Raw genomic sequence first — 20,349 nt, 5'->3', positions numbered from 1 at the left:
CTCTCAGTTTTCCTAGGGGTTTAGAGGATGTCTTTTGGAATATACTGGAGAAGTTCTGAACATTGTGTAATACCTCAACTAGGTTTGGCTGCAGTACCAGTGTCTGTGGGATATGCAGGCTGAAAACATCTACAACCGTCTTGGAGAAGACCTGAATAAGTGGCAAGCCCTTTTAGTTCAGATAAGAAAGGCAAGAGGAACGTTTGACAATGCAGAAACCAGAAAGGAATTTGGACCTGTCGTCATAGACTACGGCAAGGTAAGAAATTGTAATAATTGTTTGTGATAAATGCATTAAATTTCAAAATGGATGTTTAACAGAAAATAGTAAGGTCAACAAATTACTATTATGTAACTTTATTCAATTGTAGGTACAATCGAAGGTGAACTTGAAATACGACTCCTGGCACAAGGAAGTGCTCAGCAAATTCGGCCAGATGCTTGGTCAGAATATGACAGAGTTTCATTCACAAATTTCTAAGGTAAGACAAGTCCAAACTCCAGTTTTTCACTTCTTGATCAACTGTTCTAGACTTCTAAAACATTGATTTGTGCCCCAAACAGTCCCGTCAAGAACTGGAGCAGCATTCAGTGGACACTGCCAGCACATCGGATGCAGTGACATTCATCACATATGTGCAGTCCCTGAAACGTAAAATCAAGCAGTTTGAGAAGCAAGTTGAGGTATGTTGTCTTGCTAATGATTCTTACTTCTGGAAAAGTCAGGCACCCGTAAGGTGCAGCTTCGTGATATTGAAGTTTTCTTGAGAACAGACTTGAACTTAATATCCTGAGGAATCCTTTGAACTCTGTAGTGACAATTTGTTAAAGTATATTGAGTATTTAGCCTTGCGACTTAAGTTAGTTTTGTCCTTTTAACTTAACAATTGTGTCTCTTGTAGCTTTATCGCAATGGTCAGCGCTTGCTTGAGAAACAAAGGTTCCAGTTTCCATCCTCTTGGCTCTACATTGACAATATTGAAGGAGAATGGGGTGCCTTCAATGACATCATGCGTAGAAAGGATTCTGCCATTCAACAACAAGTAGCAAATTTGCAGATGAAGATAGTTCAAGAGGATCGTGCAGTGGAGAGCCGAACAACTGACTTGCTAACAGACTGGGAGAAAACAAAGCCTGTAACAGTAAGTAGTGATGTTTAGTACTCATCCAGCAAATGAGGCAGATTCTCTGCATTCAATAAGAAGCAGGCAATTTATTTTTATGGGGTTATTTTGTAGTTTTTCATTTTAGATGATGGTAAAAGTCTTTTTTGGGGGTTCTATAATAATTTGCTAATGCAAATTTATTTTTTTCTGGGGAAGTGGCAGAGGGAGATTTACCCTTAAAATGTAGGCCTCTGTTAGGTGCAAAAAGCAAGATTATTTTGGTTACTTCAGCTTTGGCTGAAACGAGATATGTTGGAGGCATGCGTGTAGCAGGATTCCGAAGCAAGCTGCTTTATTGTCCCACTCCCTTCCTTTTTTTAATCTGAAGTGATTTTTCGTAAAGCCAAAAACTGCATATAAAAGTTGGAACTCTGGATTATTATGTAGCCTTATTGTCAGCAAACTGGAAATGAAAAAATAATGGCAGACCAACATTTAGTATTTAGTGCATGTTTTTAACTTAGCTTCAACTTGATTGTAGGGGTTTTGGATTAATGTGTCCCATGCAAACTTTAGGGAAACCTGCGTCCAGAAGAGGCTCTTCAAGCTCTTACCATTTACGAAGGAAAGTTTGGTAGGCTGAAAGATGATCGTGAGAAGTGTGCAAAGGCCAAGGAAGCTCTGGAACTGACAGATACAGGACTCCTCAGTGGCAGTGAAGAGCGCGTCCAGGTACAAATTGTTCACACAACTTCTTGTTTCGTTCAGTTCCATCTCATTTTCCATTAAGAGAGTGACTTGTAGCCTATAATGTACTAGTGTCAAGACACAGTCTCCACACTTACACAGTTCTAGCCTTAAGAGATTGTCTGTTATCTCTTGCTTGCCTGTCTTATTTTCATGAAGCTGTTATGTGACCTGAAATGCAAAAATCTCATCTGGGTCACGTGTTATTGCAGTCCTGTTGATCTGACAAGCTGTCTTAATGTTTTTGACATGTTAAAAATTTTCTTTTTAACTCCCTCATGCTAATGACTTTGAAGAAATTAGGAATAACTGCTGATATTTGACATATTCTTTACTATAGGTAGCCCTTGAAGAGCTGCAGGATCTCAAAGGCGTCTGGTCTGAACTCTCTAAGGTCTGGGAACAGATTGATCAAATGAAAGAACAACCCTGGGTTTCAGTACAGCCTCGCAAGGTATTTAACTTCCGTATACATAAACAATGTAACTACTGTAAGTCTATGCAGATTAAGAATTAGAATTGTTGAGACAGACGTGCTCAATTATGAATTGTTATGTTTCAGATCGTTTAGGTACCTTTTTCAGTATCTCATGAGCATGTTTTCTTCTCATGCTATGCTAAAAAAAGTCACAGGGTTTGTCGCAACCTAAATAATCTGGGGGGGGACTTAGACAGTTTCAGTAGTTTTGAAATTGAAACTGGACTAACTGACTGCATCTACAGAGAAGAAACTGTGCTGTTCTTAAATAGGCTTTTGGTCCTCAATAGGGAAACTTCATTATACGGTTGGATGAACAGCATCAGTTTTAGTTCAGTGGTCAGGAAGCAGAGAGGAAGAAGAACACCAAGCCATAAAGTGCCTGTGACAAACTATTTCATAAATCTTAGCTAGACCTATAAAATAACATTATCAGCTATAGAGTAACCACATCTTATGCAAATATATATAATTCAGAAAGAGCTATACTGTAGAAACCATCTTATTAGAGAGATGAGTTTACCGTTGTCTATATATATATATCTCTCATACCACTATGTGTACAGCACTCGCAGAGAAAGCTTTCATTGCTTTTATGTTATTGACAGCTTCGACAAAACCTAGATGGTCTGCTGAACCAACTGAAAAACTTCCCTGCCCGCTTGCGACAGTATGCGTCCTATGAGTACGTTCAGAGACTTCTGAAGGGCTACATGAAGGTAAGTTATACTCATTTCTAAAATGCGTGTATTCTATAGTTCAAGTTCAAGGATATAACTTGCTTTCTTGTCTTTTGTAGATAAACATGTTAGTTATTGAACTGAAATCGGAGGCACTTAAAGATCGTCACTGGAAACAGCTGATGAAAAGGCTTCACGTTAACTGGGTTGTCTCAGAACTGACCCTCGGTCAGATCTGGGATGTTGATTTACAGAGAAATGAAGCAATCGTCAAAGATGTACTGCTGGTGGCTCAGGGAGAAATGGCTTTGGAAGAGTTCTTGAAACAGGCTAGTATCAGCTCTTGTATGTATGCACGTAATAGCAAATGAAAGCCTTGCTGTCGGGTGACTGACGCTTGTGTAGTAAACTTGTCAATCTAAGCTCTTGATACAAGTGCAGAGACTCCATGGAACACTGTTTTGGGGAACAGCTTAAAGCTATGTAAGCTTCCTCTGATGAAACCTGGATTATATGGGACAAGCAGTCCTTCATAATTACTGCAAAGACCCCACCTTGTTTAAGTGTTACCTAGCTGCATCATATTCTCAATATTTTTAACAAAAGCATGAGCATAAACCCAGAATCCTTGAGTAAAAAAAGTAAAATCTGATTATTGAAATACATTTGTAACTATACTGGAGCAGAAATTATTGATGTAATATCTTAAACTTTTTTTTCTTCAGATCAGAGAAGTGTGGAACACTTATGAACTGGATTTGGTCAATTACCAGAACAAATGTCGTTTGATTCGTGGATGGGATGACCTTTTCAACAAAGTAAAAGAGCACATTAACAGCGTATCTGCTATGAAGCTGTCGCCGTACTACAAGGTAAAATGCAGAACAAAGCTAAAGAATCTTAATTTAATCCTGCTTTCCTCTCTTGGTTAGCTTATATATTTGTCAGCAAGGCTTGTATTTGCTGTTTAAATTGACAGACAATTAATTGTATATGCATCCTTTGTAACTCTCAAACAACTGTTTGAGCCAGAAGTTATTAGCAGTCAAACCCCTGATACTATTAAAATGAATATTAATGCGTTGTTTAAACTTTAGGTATTTGAGGAAGATGCCCTTAGCTGGGAAGACAAGCTGAACCGTATCATGGCACTCTTTGATGTCTGGATAGATGTCCAAAGGAGATGGGTCTACCTGGAGGGTATCTTTACTGGCAGTGCAGACATCAAGCACTTGCTGCCCGTGGAGACCCAGCGGTTCCAGAGGTAACTTTTTGATTGCTTTGCTCTTTTCTTGCCTCCCTTGAGGCATCGAATGGACAGGCCTGCAGCTTAATGACTTCAGTGTAGTATTCTCTTGAGTTGAAATATTAACTGAATTCTTACCTGATCCAGCTGGATTACAGCCCTGCTGTAGGTGTAAGTTCATCAAGCAAATAAATATGGCAAGAGGTGCATGTAGCCAACTGTGACAGACAAAGGTTTATAATAAACAGGTTAATGGACAAGTTTTTTGTGACTGGGATTCAGGTGTTTTTTCTTGCAAGCTCCAGTCAGCTACCTCAAGGATTTTCCTGGCATTGTGGCTGCAACAAGCAGGCTGATTTTTGTTGCCTCAGCCTTTAGTTTCATCCTTCAAACATCATTTTCTTCCTCTACTTAAAGTTGCTCAGATTTGTGCGTCTCTTGAGGAAATTAAGATAAGCAGACCTTCAGCAGTAGAACTGATAGACTGAACATTGCAAACAAGTTAGATTTTATTGTTGTGGACTTGAGGTGGCTGAAGAGCTATTTTGAGAATTCAGCCTGTGGTCATGTAGAGACAAGTGGCCATTTAGAGACAAATAACATCGGGGTTCTGTAGGTCTGTGGTTACTGAGTTTGCACTAATGTACTGTATTATTTTACTTGCAGCATCAGCACTGAATTTTTGGCACTCATGAAAAAGGTGTCCAAATCTCCACTAGTGATGGATGTTCTTAACATTCAGGGTGTTCAGAGGTCACTAGAGAGACTGGCAGACTTACTTGGGAAGATACAGAAGGCACTGGGAGAATACTTGGAAAGGGAGAGGTCCTCTTTCCCTCGGTAAGGAGTTGGCTCTAGTTGACTCTTGAGATAATTTGATATTTCTATGCAGGAATTGGTGTACTGTTCCGTAAAGCCTCTCCCAATTTTTATGTATTGCATGTGTGTAGGATGTTACAACCACTTAAATCTATGTTGTCTAAATACAGAATTCAGTTTACAGCTGCTTCTCAGGAAGTGAATCTATAACTTCCCTTACTTGACCATCTGTGGCTGGTTGTAGGATTCAGATATTGCTTAAGGAACCACTGCAGCTGATTTCTGTGAACTTGTAGGTTCAATTTTGAACTGCTTAATTCTGGCATTTAATTGAAGGACAGTGTGTAAACTGTCACAAACCAGTATTTAAGTCATTGGTTCTGACTTACCAGTAGTTCTCAAGTACAAGGTGTTTCAAAAAGATAGACCCAATTTGAAATCACTGTATCTTTGAAATTTGGTCCATCTATTTGAAACACCCTGTAGTTTGTTATTTAGCATGAGACAGTAAGGGTGAGCGAAGTACTGAGTGGGAGTTCTTCCTGCCTAATAGACTTAATGCCAGGCTCTCTGTGGATATTTCAGGGATGGGTGGGTTATGAAAATGATCCACACTTTTGTATGGTGCAGACCACATGAACTGAGACTTAATCTTAGAAGTGAAATGTAACTTCCAGCAAATTTATGGTTTGTGCACTCTTGCAGTGTTGGGGAAATGAGTGTCAATAACTCCTGTATAGCAACAATCTATGAAGCATAAATAAATTAAAAGTGATAGTTGGAGTCCTGATATAGATCTAATTTTATGTAATTATTAGGTTTTATTTTGTTGGTGATGAAGACTTGCTTGAAATCATTGGAAACAGCAAAAATGTTGCTAAGCTGCAGAAACACTTCAAGAAGATGTTTGCTGGTGTTTCCAGCATTATTCTCAATGAAGATAACTCTGTGGTTCTTGGGATATCCTCACGTGAAGGAGAGGAGGTATAGCTGCAGTGTTTCTTTTTAAATAAAATTCTGAAAATAAGTGAACGTGGGCTGACTTAAACCTAATTCTTGCAGGTGCTGTTCAAAACACCTGTCTCCATCACAGAACATCCCAAGATCAATGAGTGGCTCACTCTGGTTGAGAAAGAAATGAGAGTCACCCTTGCTAAGTTGCTTGCAGAATCTGTTACTGAAGTAGAAATCTTTGGAAAAGCAACTTCAATTGATCCAGCAGTCTACATCTCTTGGATTGACAAATACCAGGTATCAATGTGGAACACTTTAGCATCTTGCAGCTTGGTTACTTCAGTGAGGAAAACTATCTGATGAGGATTTTTGTCACACAGGCTCAGCTTGTTGTCCTGTCGGCCCAGATTGCATGGTCTGAGAATGTTGAGTCAGCCCTCAATGGTGTGGGTGGAGTTGGAGACAACAGCCCTCTCCACTCCGTGCTAGCTAACGTTGAGGTCACGCTCAATGTCCTGGCAGACTCTGTGCTGATGGAGCAGCCGCCCCTTCGCAGAAGGAAACTGGAGCACTTAGTAAGTAAAAACTTCCTTTCTTTTTCTGGTTAGCAGGTGAGAATTTTTAGAAGTTTAATGAAATGGTTGCTTAGTCTAAGACTTACTTTTCCCAGGAAAAAGTTTAAGCAACTACATCAAGCCCTGATGCTGTAGATGGTGTTAGGATTTTGCTCTAGTCAGCTTAATGCATAGTAGCATATTAGAGACTAGCTCACCGAACTGATCTTCAAACTAGCTTTTCCATATATGGAAGTTACTGATTTCTTTATTCAAAAATAAGCTATCTCATTAAGCTGCATATTATTTATTGTATGATTTTGTTTGTAGATAAGGATTGAGATCGGGGGAGGGGGAAAGTGAAAATCATCCTGGATTATTGTTACAGATTTTTAGAAGGAAATACATGGTCTGTTTTATGAGTACTTGTCTTCATAGCTTCTGGCAAATAGAATACCTAGTTTAGTAGTGTCATAGATTAGCACACTAACTGACCGGAGTGCTTTGCCGAAAGCCAGGGAAGTCCTTAACAAGAGCAGTCAACATTGGTAGTTTTGTCATCGTAGCAACAGATTTTAAGGCCTGTTGATAGGTCGTGATTTCAAAATGATGGCTAATCTGAAAAGCTATAGGATTCCCACTGTTATTAACAGTGGTTTGTATTGCTGTGGTCTTAAGAAGTTCCTTCATTCTCCAGATCACTGAGCTGGTGCACCAGAGAGATGTTACAAGATCGCTGATCAAAAGCAAGATTGACAACTCCAAATCCTTTGAGTGGCTCAGCCAGATGCGGTTCTACTTTGACCCAAAGCAGACAGATGTGTTGCAACAGCTCTCCATTCAGATGGCAAATGCCAAATTCAACTACGGTTTTGAGTACCTTGGTGTTCAGGATAAGCTAGTACAGACCCCTCTTACTGACCGCTGTTACCTGACCATGACACAAGCCCTGGAGGCAAGACTTGGAGGATCACCATTTGGTAAGCTTGCACTAAAGTACAATAAAAACCTGAGACAAATATAAAAGCTCTTACCCTCTCTAATATATAGTTCTAAAATGAACATGCAGAACACTTACAACTAAGATACTAAAGAACAAAACAGTCTTTTGGGGGAAGTTGTAATAGTTTTCGGTTACACTGAACCCTCTTGTCAGGGACTATCAGAATCAGCACACTGGCCAATTACATGAGTAGGTGGTGGTACCTCAGGTGATAAACACTAATACGTGTCTGTCCCACTTCAAAAATAGGTCCTGCTGGTACTGGTAAAACAGAATCTGTCAAGGCTCTTGGACATCAGCTTGGCCGCTTTGTGTTGGTTTTCAACTGTGATGAAACATTTGACTTCCAGGTAAGCTGCTTGATTAAAAAAAGTAGGCTTTGCTAACAAGCAATATGTGTCTTTCTGTAAGTCTTAACTGAGCTGGTATCTGTATACAGCACTGTATGAAGTGCACTTCTCTGCTCCCTTTGCCTGTGCATACGCAAGAATGATCATGCAACTTCAGTAAATTTTCCCCTCTGTGCGCAGGCAATGGGACGCATCTTTGTGGGACTTTGCCAAGTGGGTGCATGGGGCTGCTTTGATGAGTTCAACAGACTGGAGGAGCGTATGCTGTCAGCTGTTTCACAGCAAGTTCAGTGCATCCAGGAAGCCTTGCGAGAGCATTCCAACCCCAACTATGACAAGAGTATGTAATTGTTCATTCCTAATGGCGTTGTACAGCATTTCTAACATCCCTCATGATGTTTTGTTGCTCAGTTACGTTTCTCCCAAGCAATCCAAGAATGAAGCCACTTTCTATCAAAACTTAAAAACCTGAAGTAACTTTCACCTGGTAGAAATTTGTATTTGAGCTGCAGTGTTGTATTTGAGCAGTACTAGAGGACCTGCTGTAAACCAGAATAAAGTATGACTTCTGTTCTCAGAGTGGTTAATCACTGACTCAGTTGTAACTAAATGCACTTTCTTTTCAGCTGCAACACCTATTACTTGTGAGCTGCTGAACAAACAAGTCAAAGTGAGCCCTGACATGGCTATCTTCATCACCATGAATCCTGGCTACGCAGGCAGGTCAAATCTGCCTGACAATTTGAAGAAGTTGTTCCGTAGCTTGGCAATGACAAAACCAGACCGTCAGTTGATTGCCCAGGTCATGTTGTACTCCCAAGGTTTCCGTACAGCTGAAGTGCTTGCCAACAAGATAGTACCGTTCTTCAAGTGAGTAACAAGTTTGGTTTCAATCAGTAAAAATACATCTTGTTGTTCAAAGCAATAATGTACTTTACAACTTACTAAGCACATTGTGCAGCAATCATTTCAAGTAAACAGTGACATTTACTGAGTATTGTGTTGGTCCCTATTAAGAATCATGTTTTGTCTTTTTTGCTTCTTAGGCTTTGTGATGAACAGCTGTCCTCCCAAAGTCACTATGATTTTGGCTTGAGAGCACTGAAGAGTGTGCTGGTTAGTGCAGGTAATGTGAAGAGAGAGAGGATTCAGAAGATAAAGCGGGAGAAGGAAGAGCGTGGCGAAGTTGTTGATGAGGGAGAAATCGCTGAGAATTTACCAGAGCAAGAGGTAATGCGTGTGTGTACTCTTCTGTGCTAAAGTACAGGATGCACATTAAATAAAGGAAATAACTCTACAGTGTTTAGCATTTAGTGTTAAGCCATGCAAGCAAAGTAATGTTAGTTACAAAAGGTGGTAATTGGATAGCTTAGAAGCACCAAGTTAAACATGTCTTAGGAGTCCCTGAATCATAGGGAAAGACTTATTCTTTGGAGATGGTACATTTATAACACATATGGCTGCTTGGTTCCTCAGCGATTAGCATCAGATGCATGGTGAAGAGGTACAAGAAAATTCAGCTGTATGAACTGAAAAACAATAGGAATTCATTGGTCTGGTGCTTTATCAATAGTGTTTAGCGAAGTATTCCTTGTCAAACACATTTGATAAAGCAAACTTCAAAAAAAAGACTTAACCAAAATAAAACTCTCTGCAGATCCTGATCCAAAGTGTGTGTGAAACCATGGTACCAAAACTGGTTGCAGAAGATATTCCGTTGCTGTTCAGTCTCCTTTCTGATGTGTTCCCTGGAGTACAGTATCATCGTGGGGAGATGACAGCTTTGCGGGAGGAGCTGAAGAAAGTGTGTCAGGAAATGTACCTTACCTATGGTGATGGAGAAGAAGTTGGTGGCATGTGGGTTGAAAAGGTAAAATATAGAACTGAAAATGTGGAATTGAAATTAATGGATGTATAAGACTAAACTTTTTATTATGAAAGTGGAAAGCTTTTTCCTTTTTCTTGTCTTAAGAAAGCAATGCAAAGGAGCTTAGATTAACTACTGAAAACTTAATTGGTACATAATTTCTTTTGTCACAGGTTCTTCAACTTTACCAGATCACCCAGATAAATCATGGATTGATGATGGTCGGTCCCTCTGGAAGTGGAAAGAGCATGGCTTGGAGAGTACTGCTGAAAGCCCTCGAACGGCTGGAGGGTGTGGAAGGTGTCGCTCATATTATAGATCCAAAAGCAATCAGCAAAGATCACCTCTATGGTACTTTGGATCCAAACACCAGAGAATGGACAGATGGCTTGTTCACACATGTCCTGAGAAAGTGAGTCTTTAATAGCACGAATGAAAAATGGCCAGTATATTTGTGCCGTGGATATTCTGGCCTTACTGTGTCTTTGTTCTCTACTGCAATAAATATTTCCTTTAATGTAGAATCATAGACAATGTGAGAGGTGAACTACAGAAACGTCAGTGGATTATCTTTGATGGCGATGTAGACCCTGAATGGGTTGAGAACTTGAACTCTGTTTTGGATGACAACAAGCTGCTGACTCTGCCAAATGGAGAACGTCTCAGCCTGCCACCAAATGTAATGTTAACTTTTTTACATGATGTTTATATGCTGTCATATAAACTTGTTGCTTTTACCTTAATTTGTATTAGCACTCTCCCTCTTTCTTATCACAATCAGAGTAATACTGATGTCAGGTAGTGGTTTGCTGGAGTTAGGAGCTTTTGTGGAAGCTTTGTAAGCTTCTCTGACTTTGTAAGACAAACTTTGTGGATTATAAAAAAGTCCAGGATAACAGGCAATAATGATGAACTTAACCTTAGAACAGTTTAATGTTGCTGTTGATTATTCAATGGTTAAATACAAAGTAACTTACCTAGAGGGTCTCTTTGGGGACGGTTGTAGTTTTTTTGTTCTGTTTTACTCTTGGTTGGTTGTTTTTACTTCAAACTTTTATTTTAAATTTCTACTCTTTAGGTGCGTATCATGTTTGAGGTACAGGATCTGAAATACGCCACTTTGGCCACTGTGTCAAGATGTGGCATGGTCTGGTTCAGTGAGGATGTTCTCAGTACAGACATGATATTCAATAACTTCCTGGCCAGACTAAGAAGCATTCCTCTGGATGAAGGTGAGGAGGAAGCTCAGCGCAGGCGAAAGGGCAAAGAAGATGAAGGAGAAGAAGCAGCATCCCCAATGTTGCAGGTATAACTTGGATTACCTTAGTGATAATGTAGTAAGAACACTCACATGGCAAGTAGTACAACGTGCTTTGAATTTATGACTATCGTAGAAAAGCTGACAACTTCTTTACATCTTTTTTTTCTCCTTTTTTTTTTATTTTTAAAATATGAAGCATTTCAAGCATTAAACAAAATTATTTCCTGCTGTCTCTGGTAATCAAATGAGAAGTAAGTACTTTGAACAGTGTTTTGTCTCCCTCAACAGATTCAGAGAGATGCTGCAACAATAATGCAGCCGTATTTCACATCTAATGGCCTGGTAACTAAAGCACTTGAACATGCTTTCAAGTTGGAGCATATCATGGATCTCACCCGCTTGCGCTGTCTTGGTTCTCTGTTCTCCATGTTGCATCAAGCTTGCCGCAACGTAGCCCAGTACAATGCCAATCATCCAGACTTCCCAATGCAGATAGATCAGCTGGAGCGTTACATCCAGGTAAATACAATATGCTGCTAAGTCACTGCTGTGTTTGATGTGTCAATATAGCAGCTAGATTTAATTTAGTGTTCATTAATTTTTATTCCATTACTCTATAATAAACAACTTCTTTTACTGCATCTTACAGAGGTACCTGGTCTATGCAATACTCTGGTCTCTTTCTGGAGACAGTCGTTTGAAAATGAGAGCAGAGCTGGGAGAATACATCAGGAGAATCACCACTGTGCCACTGCCCACTGCACCCAACATACCTATAATTGACTATGAGGTAAACCTTTCTTATGCTAGACATGTTGCTCTTTTATGTTCTTAGAAGCTTGGTTTAGATTATGGAGATGAAACTGGAAAACAAAACACTAGGCTATCTTAAATGTTACAGTTTCACAGCTCAGTGAACAAACTGCTGGTTTAAAAAAACACATCAAATTCAATGTCACAGACTGTTCTGTGGTTTAAACGAACCTCTCTTTTTTAATTAAGGTTGAGCTATATTCCTATTCTAAATTGTCTCATTGTGTTTTTGTGCTCCTAGGTGTCCATTACGGGTGAATGGGTGCCATGGCAATCCAAGGTTCCTCAAATTGAAGTTGAAACACACAAAGTTGCAGCTCCTGATGTTGTCGTGCCGACCCTGGATACAGTTCGCCATGAAGCGTTGCTGTATACTTGGCTGGCAGAACACAAACCCCTGGTACTCTGTGGCCCACCAGGTTCTGGAAAGACCATGACCCTCTTCAGTGCTCTCAGAGCCCTACCTGACATGGAGGTACACGAGAGTGTGTGTGTGTTCCACACGTGCACGAGTTAGAGTAGTAACAAGTTTCTGATTTCCTCAGGGATTAAAGCAGTCTTGATTTAGCACAGAAATCGCTAGCCAGAGTTCAGTGATGCTTCCACCTCAGTCATGTGTTTACATAGCAAAAAATAAAAACTATGTTGAGCAGAATCTGAATTTCTATCTTATGATACTTAACTGATAACATAACTGAAGATACTTAAGAAGATAACTGAATTTAAATCTCAAGATACTTAACCTAAAAGCTACATTCTTCCTTTGCCACTTCAGCAATACAGAAGCGTTGCTCCATTTAGTAATGTTTAAGAATAGTTCTCATCCTTTGTTGTATTTAGGTAGAGTAACAGTTAAGTGAAGCTGTGATGATCTGAGTACAAGGTTGGGCAGGAGGCATTGCTGTATGGTAAATGGAGAACCTGCAGTGGGAAGTGAACTGTATACAGCCAGATTGCAGGCAGTAACCTGAAATATAGATGGGATATCTACTTCCACTGTGGAAAGCCAAACAGACCTGTTTCCAGGACTTTTGATAGGCTCTCTTTGAAGCCTTGGTGTGTTTTACCTATTTTTCCAGGACTCTTGGTAGGCTTTCAAGCCTTGGTGGATTTTACCTATTTTTTTTCCACTATTCTCTTTTCAAGGTGGTTGGACTCAACTTTTCTAGTGCTACTACTCCAGAACTACTCTTGAAAACTTTTGATCACTACTGTGAGTACAGGCGTACACCTAATGGAGTGGTGCTGGCTCCTGTGCAGTTAGGAAAGTGGTTGGTGCTCTTCTGTGATGAAATCAACTTGCCAGATATGGATAAGTACGGCACGCAGAGAGTCATATCCTTCATTAGACAGGTTTGTCTTTCTTTGTAATCAACTATATCATAACAGTTATTTTTAGGGAAATACAATATTCCACTGATTTTATTTTACTTTTATTTTTTCATCCAGATGGTGGAACATGGAGGGTTCTATCGTACATCAGACCAGACATGGGTGAAACTGGAGAGAATTCAGTTTGTTGGTGCATGTAATCCACCTACTGATCCTGGAAGAAAACCTCTCTCACATAGGTAATGTATTTACTAAACTCTATATGGCAACAGAATAGGGCTTAAAATTTAGACATTGACTATGTAATCTGTTCTTAATACATTTATTTAACACCAGCTGTGCTAAAGTTGTGTTCCTTGCTTTTGGATTAACTGCTGGTCAGTTCTTATCCTGACAACCAGCCAGTCAGCTCATTGTTACACCTCTCGAATATCCTGTCTAAAATTCTTTGGGTACTTCAGAATGCTTTTTGGTCTGAGTCACTAAGGAGCAATCAAACCAACTGCAGTTACTGCTGATAATTTTGAATCAAGCAGTTACTTATTTTGGAAAATGATAAAAAAGTACAGACAGTAATTTGACTTTCTGTGCTATTTACTATACTAATCTTCCAGATTTTTACGACATGTTCCTGTGGTTTATGTGGACTATCCTGGACCAGCTTCGCTTACTCAGATATATGGAACATTCAATCGTGCAATGCTAAGGCTGATCCCGTCACTCCGCACATATGCGGAACCTCTCACTGCTGCTATGGTAGAATTCTACACAATGTCTCAGGTAATTAGTTGGATACAGCCCCAAATTCTGATTAGAAGTCTTCCTTTTATGCTGAATTGCTTAACATGCATTGTTTGCCTTGATATGGTTAACACGTGTGCAAGAACTCAACTAATTACTTGAGTTCTGGTGAAAGCCACTGAATGACACTAGCAAAGTAATATCATGCAGCACAAGACCTGTAAAAATATGGTACAACTTTGGGATGAAGTAACTAACCATATTTGAATTTTTAGGAGAGATTCACTCAAGACACGCAGCCGCACTACATCTATTCTCCTCGTGAAATGACTCGATGGGTGAGAGGTATATTCGAAGCATTAAGACCACTGGAAACTTTACCAGTTGAAGGCCTGATCAGGATTTGGGCCCATGAAGCCTTACGTCTCTTCCAAGACAGGTAAAATAAACTTGAGATGGGGGGCCAAAAAAAAAAAAAGGGCGCAAAAAAATTTCCCAGCTCTTCCCAACTCCTTGCCAACTTCCATTAGAAGACCAAACACAAATGTGCTTCATGTTAAATAGCTGGGAATACAAATGAGAGTATTTCCCTTCACTCTAGCTTAACATTGCTGGAAGTCCTATCTATGCCAAGCAGAAACATACTTTGCTGGTAGCACTGCCATGTGATGTGACTATATCTTCTTGCTGCCGAAGATTTGTAGTTACTGACTTTTTTCTTTATCCAGACTTGTAGAAGATGAGGAGAGACGCTGGACTGATGAGAACATTGATATGGTCGCTCTGAAGCACTTCCCCAATATTGACAAAGAAAAAGCTATGAGCAGACCTATCCTATACAGCAACTGGCTGTCAAAGGTAAAAAATAAATAATTTGGGAACAACTGAGTGATGCTGCTCTTACAACTACTTTTACGTTATAGTTGATGCCCATCATTTTGTTAAACTGAGCTCTAGGAAGCTCTTACCATGATTACCCGAAGCAAACTCTACCACCAAGTTAATAGCTGTTATTCCAGGAATACTATTTTAAGATCTGCCACAGTAGATAAAGGCAATATTAAATAATATTTGCCAAGAACAGAATAATACTCCCAGAAAGTTGCTTAGTTACTGTATGTGGAATCTCTTCGATTAAGGCAGTGACCCTTGTACAATGCTCATATTATAACTTTTATAGTGGACTGTTTCTTGCAATTTGAAGTGATCCAGCTGGGCAATCTGTAGAAATCCCACTGAATCAAGGCAAAAGCCCACCTATTCTACCACCCATCTCTATGATCAATAGCAAATATCTAGGAAAGGCTGTTTAAAATAAACTGGGGGAATGATGGGGGAATAAGTCTTTTATGCTGCTTCCTAGTCTCTTCAGTTACTGGCAGCACAGACTCAACCTGTGACAGGTTCAGTAGATAACAGTGTTTAAACCCCATGTCCCTATCTAGCACTCTAAAATGTGGACATGTTCCTGTGCAAGTTAAACAAGTACTGTGTTGTTAAGGTTCTTTAGAGGATTGCTACATTAGGTATTCTAATAGTTTTGCTTTCATCCACTCATAAATTGATCCCTAAGAAGAATTCCCATATCTTAAATTCCATACTGTATTGACTGATTCTTATAGGATTATATTCCAGTGGATCAAGAAGAATTAAGAGACTATGTGAAAGCTAGGCTTAAAGTCTTCTATGAAGAAGAACTTGATGTACCACTTGTGCTGTTCAATGAAGTCCTGGATCATGTACTAAGAATTGACCGGTAAGTGGAGACTTCAGCTGCTGCTCACATAAATAGTATTTAGAGACTTGTTTTGAAATAGAGTAGCCAAGTCCAGATTAAGTGAGAATGGAGCATGATCCCATTGTTACCCGTAGATTATGTACTTCTGGCTTCCAGGTAGCAGGATCCTAATTGGAAAGATATGTCAGTTTTGGTAGTGATTTGAAGTTCAGATGCTTGAGGAAAATCTTCAGTAAGTTGATAATACTTGGTCAAAACATACTTGCTGTTGTGCTTTTTCAGAATCTTCCGTCAGCCACAGGGTCACTTGCTGCTTATTGGAGTCAGTGGAGCAGGGAAAACAACTCTCTCAAGATTTGTTGCCTGGATGAATGGTTTGAGCGTCTACCAAATTAAGGTGGGCATGCTAGTTTCATTTAGCAAAAACTGTTAGTCAAAACTCACACTTCTTAAATATTGATGCCTAAAAAAAAGGAAACATAAAAGCTGAACCAAAATGTTAATAACCAATATTAAATCTTAATAGGTTCACAGAAAATATACAGGTGAAGATTTTGATGAAGACCTTAGGACAGTATTGAGACGTTCTGGCTGTAAAAATGAAAAAATAGCCTTTATAATGGATGAGTCGAATGTATTGGATTCTGGATTTCTGGAGAGAATGAACACTCTCCTAGCCAACGGAGAGGTAGGCAGATTTTAAGTAAATACTTTAAGCACATTTTTACAACTATAAGCTACAACAAAGCTATCTTTTGAATTAGGTTCCTGGTCTCTTTGAAGGAGATGAATACGCCACCCTCATGACTCAGTGTAAAGAAGGAGCACAGAAAGAAGGTTTAATGTTAGATTCTCATGAAGAACTCTACAAATGGTTCACCAGCCAAGTTATTCGCAATCTCCATGTTGTGTTCACCATGAATCCATCTTCTGAGGGCCTGAAGGACAGGGCTGCTACCTCTCCTGCGCTCTTCAACAGGTAATTGCTGTATATTCCAACATGTATTACAAGGACTGTTAAAACAGTACTTCTGGGGAAGTCTTCATAAATGCTTTGTATTTCAGATGTGTCTTGAACTGGTTTGGAGACTGGTCAACTGAGGCACTGTACCAAGTCGGCAAAGAGTTCACAAGCAAAATGGATCTTGAGAAACCAAATTACGTTGTGCCCGATTACATGCCAGTTGTGTATGATAAGCTGCCACAGCCACCGTCACACAGGGAAGCTATTGTTAATAGTTGTGTATTTGTTCATCAGACTCTCCATCAGGTATGTTTTATTACGTTGCTTAACTTGTGTTGATCTCTAGGCCACAGCATCTTGCAGCTGTTTCCTAAAATGTATGGTCTTTGACATTTGAATGGGTTTTAAACCAATGCGTAATCTACAACCCCTTCTTCCCTAAAGGCTAATGCTCGTCTGGCAAAACGAGGAGGCAGAACCATGGCAATCACACCACGCCACTATTTAGACTTCATCAACCATTATGCCAACTTGTTCAATGAGAAACGAAGTGAACTGGAGGAACAGCAAATGCATTTGAATGTTGGTCTTAGAAAAATCAAGGAAACAGTTGATCAGGTACATATGCTTGATACTTTGCCCTTTATAAGATTGAAGTGATTAAGTAGATCCCTGTGCTTAATGTGAATTCTTCCATCTTGCAATCTATCTCAGGTGGAAGAATTGCGGCGTGACCTAAGAATAAAGAGTCAGGAACTGGAAGTGAAGAATGCAGCAGCCAATGACAAGTTGAAAAAGATGGTGAAAGATCAGCAGGAAGCTGAGAAGAAAAAGGTTAAAATCTTTGTTAAACCTCTATGCGTAGTAAATACTTATATTTACAAAACAGAGCCTGCAGAGTGAGTACTGGAAGAAGTTCAATTTCTAAAAAGCAGTATTTTGTCTATGAAACTTCCTCCTAGGTCATGAGCCAGGAGATTCAGGAACAGCTGCACAAGCAGCAGGAGGTCATTGCAGACAAGCAGATGAGTGTGAAAGAAGATCTTGACAAGGTGGAGCCTGCTGTTATTGAAGCTCAGAATGGTATGTTAGCACCTGAAAAGGTCACACTGTGGGACTGGATCTAAAACTGAAGTCTATGGGAATGTGTTTTGGTGCAGTCTGAATTGGTCCTGCCTAACAAAAGTGTGGGCTCTTAATATGGACCTGAACAGTGTTGAAGGAACTCCTTATCTATGAGCTCTGATTTTTGTGCTGTTCGTAGTACTGATCTGACACGTGATATTCCTATGGCTTGTGGCTTTGTTTCTGGCAGATTGCTCTAATTATTTATTCAGACTATATATTCATAAAGAAAGCTCATAATCAAAGAGGCTGCTGCCTTATTATTGCACAGACAGCATGCAGTCAAGCTGTCCATTTATTAAACTGGATCGAGGAGTCATTGCTTATAATAAAGCTTTAAGTGACTCATTTTTAGACAGCAGAGTAAGTTAAGTTGCCTGTAGCCAGTTGGCAAGTTGACATTCAGAAAAGTTTATCTCATGATACCGTAGTTTGAATGTTATCCACTAGTATCTGCTTCTCTAATAATCTCAAATTCCTTTTGAGATTCTTGATGCATTTTTACTAATCTAAGGTACTTTAATGGACTTTGTTAACAGACTTTTTAGCAGGACCTGTTACGATAGGACAAGGGGTAATGGTTCTAAACTGAAAGAAGGGAGATTCAGGCTAGACGTGGTCAAGAAATTTTGTACAATGAGGATGGTGAAACACTGGCACAGATGCCCCATCCCTGGAAACATTCAAGGCCAGGCTGGATGGGGCTCTGAGCAACCTGATCTGCTTGAAGATGTCCCAGCTCATTGCAGGGGGCTTGGACTAGATGGTGTTTCAAGTTCTTTCCATCCCAAACTGTTCTGTGGTTCTCTAATTCTAACTGTTCTTTTTCTTCCCAATCAACATTCATCATCTTTCTGGCACTGGTTAGCTGTGAAGTCAATAAAGAAACAGCATCTGGTAGAGGTCCGTTCCATGGCTAATCCACCTGCCGCAGTGAAGCTAGCACTGGAGTCCATTTGCCTACTGCTGGGTGAAAGTACAACTGACTGGAAACAAATACGATCCATCATCATGCGAGAGAACTTCATTCCAACCATTGTTAACTTCTCTGCTGAGGAAATCAGGTAAAGTGCAAGTGTGAATTACTTATGTGAAAAAAATATTCACAAAGATACGGAAGGTCTTAAATGGACTTTTCTCTCTGTAATGGCTTTAGTACCACTTGACTTCTTTTGAGACTAGTTTACTCCTGCATGTAATGAATGCGTAGGTGGTACAGGAAACAGACTGCTAAAGCAAAGGTGTATCATGCAAACTGGGACAAAACAGCTGCTGTTGAGTAACTTCAGCACATGATTGTAAAGCAGTGTGTTACTTTCCAAAGCCACATTATTAGTTGAAAGTTGTTACGCAGTAGTAACAGGCCAGGTTGCCAAGGGCTTTATCCAGGCCAACCTCCTAGTTGGCTTTGAATCTAAGCAGGAGCTCAGACCGGGGACCTTCTGAATTCCTTTCCAACCTCAATTTTTTTCTGAGCAAAGTTAACCAATTCCTGAGTGGCTAATCCTAAAATAATTGTTAAATGCCTTTTGCCACCCATAAGCTGTAATTTCCAAAACAACATCTTGAGCTAATTAAAGCGTCTCAGATACCAGTCAGCAGAACTGCTAGGAAATTATCATGTCATCTGCAGAAAAAGAGATACTGAACACCTGTGTGCTGACAGTGTACTCATGCTGTTTCTAAAAACTTTTCCCTTGCAGTGATGCCATCCGGGAGAAGATGAAGAAAAACTACCTGTCAAATCCAAGTTACAACTATGAAATTGTAAACAGAGCATCACTGGCCTGCGGACCTATGGTGAAATGGGCAATTGCACAGGTAAAGTCAGTACTGTGAAAAGAGTGAGCCTGAAGGCACATAATAAGTGTCTGAAGGCTCTGCATTGCTCTGTTCAGCTAAGTATTGCACGATATTTTGCTTCAGATAAATCAGTATAAGGTTCAGATGAATGTTTTGGGGCCCTGTAGTACTGTGCCAGAGAACTAATGGCCAGTTGTGATAGAGCTTTTGCCTGCAGACACTTGAGGTAAACAACACCTTGTCCTCTCTGTATGTACTGTCATTCTAGAGGACAATACAGTTCTCAGCTGGAAGATGCATGACAAACCTCTTACTGAAACTTAGGCAGTCTCTGTCTTTGTCGAGAGTTGGACACACAGGCAGCTCTGTTAAGTTCTTTTAGGGCAGACTACCTGATTAGTTTCCAAAAGGAACCAGCTTTTGGGAAGATGGCCCCAAACTGAGATATCCAAGAATGGTTTTACTTGCTGGCTGGTGTTCAATACAGCAGAACACTTGGCTTGTTAAAACTGTGCCTGCTACGAATGGCATGATGTGAAGAGACTCTTTGGCTTGAATCTTGCCAGTAGGTCCTATCTCAATTGTTCTCTGTCTTGGCTATACTAATTTTTTCCTAAGAAAGGCAGGTTAGCACAGCACTGGCATGGACACCCAGTTAACTATTAATGCAAAACAGTGCAGTACACTGCTTAATGTGGGCTCAGCCTGTCAGATGACCTTCTGTAAATCTAGAGAGCAGTAAAAGGATCTTGCAAAAAGCAATTACAT

At 39.9% G+C, this 20,349-nt stretch overlaps 1 protein-coding gene across 1 annotated transcript in view; it reads left to right on the top strand.

Annotated features, from left to right (window-relative positions):
• DYNC1H1 (dynein cytoplasmic 1 heavy chain 1) overlaps positions 1–20,349 on the top strand; it is a 44,117-nt gene that overhangs the window by 9,568 nt on the left and 14,200 nt on the right. The window contains exons 13-53 of the mRNA XM_082057492.1: positions 83–259; positions 372–482; positions 565–684; positions 903–1,142; positions 1,683–1,838; positions 2,194–2,307; positions 2,940–3,050; positions 3,131–3,340; positions 3,737–3,883; positions 4,109–4,275; positions 4,924–5,097; positions 5,895–6,060; positions 6,139–6,327; positions 6,411–6,605; positions 7,282–7,564; positions 7,837–7,937; positions 8,118–8,277; positions 8,564–8,807; positions 8,984–9,167; positions 9,595–9,807; positions 9,978–10,216; positions 10,327–10,483; positions 10,883–11,110; positions 11,354–11,584; positions 11,715–11,855; positions 12,120–12,353; positions 13,025–13,231; positions 13,328–13,449; positions 13,825–13,990; positions 14,227–14,390; positions 14,680–14,809; positions 15,574–15,707; positions 15,972–16,086; positions 16,216–16,377; positions 16,454–16,668; positions 16,755–16,959; positions 17,098–17,271; positions 17,368–17,487; positions 17,616–17,736; positions 18,647–18,842; positions 19,482–19,599. Of these exons, the coding sequence (XP_081913618.1) occupies positions 83–259; positions 372–482; positions 565–684; positions 903–1,142; positions 1,683–1,838; positions 2,194–2,307; positions 2,940–3,050; positions 3,131–3,340; positions 3,737–3,883; positions 4,109–4,275; positions 4,924–5,097; positions 5,895–6,060; positions 6,139–6,327; positions 6,411–6,605; positions 7,282–7,564; positions 7,837–7,937; positions 8,118–8,277; positions 8,564–8,807; positions 8,984–9,167; positions 9,595–9,807; positions 9,978–10,216; positions 10,327–10,483; positions 10,883–11,110; positions 11,354–11,584; positions 11,715–11,855; positions 12,120–12,353; positions 13,025–13,231; positions 13,328–13,449; positions 13,825–13,990; positions 14,227–14,390; positions 14,680–14,809; positions 15,574–15,707; positions 15,972–16,086; positions 16,216–16,377; positions 16,454–16,668; positions 16,755–16,959; positions 17,098–17,271; positions 17,368–17,487; positions 17,616–17,736; positions 18,647–18,842; positions 19,482–19,599 (7,041 nt within the window). The remainder of the gene's footprint in view (positions 1–82; positions 260–371; positions 483–564; positions 685–902; positions 1,143–1,682; positions 1,839–2,193; positions 2,308–2,939; positions 3,051–3,130; positions 3,341–3,736; positions 3,884–4,108; positions 4,276–4,923; positions 5,098–5,894; positions 6,061–6,138; positions 6,328–6,410; positions 6,606–7,281; positions 7,565–7,836; positions 7,938–8,117; positions 8,278–8,563; positions 8,808–8,983; positions 9,168–9,594; positions 9,808–9,977; positions 10,217–10,326; positions 10,484–10,882; positions 11,111–11,353; positions 11,585–11,714; positions 11,856–12,119; positions 12,354–13,024; positions 13,232–13,327; positions 13,450–13,824; positions 13,991–14,226; positions 14,391–14,679; positions 14,810–15,573; positions 15,708–15,971; positions 16,087–16,215; positions 16,378–16,453; positions 16,669–16,754; positions 16,960–17,097; positions 17,272–17,367; positions 17,488–17,615; positions 17,737–18,646; positions 18,843–19,481; positions 19,600–20,349) is intronic.

Source organism: Streptopelia decaocto, assembly GCF_964273445.1.
Source record: "Streptopelia decaocto genome assembly, chromosome: 7".
Lineage (NCBI taxonomy): Eukaryota > Metazoa > Chordata > Aves > Columbiformes > Columbidae > Streptopelia > Streptopelia decaocto.
Note: the sequence above shows the minus strand (reverse complement) of the source record. Positions and strands in the feature narration are given on the sequence as shown.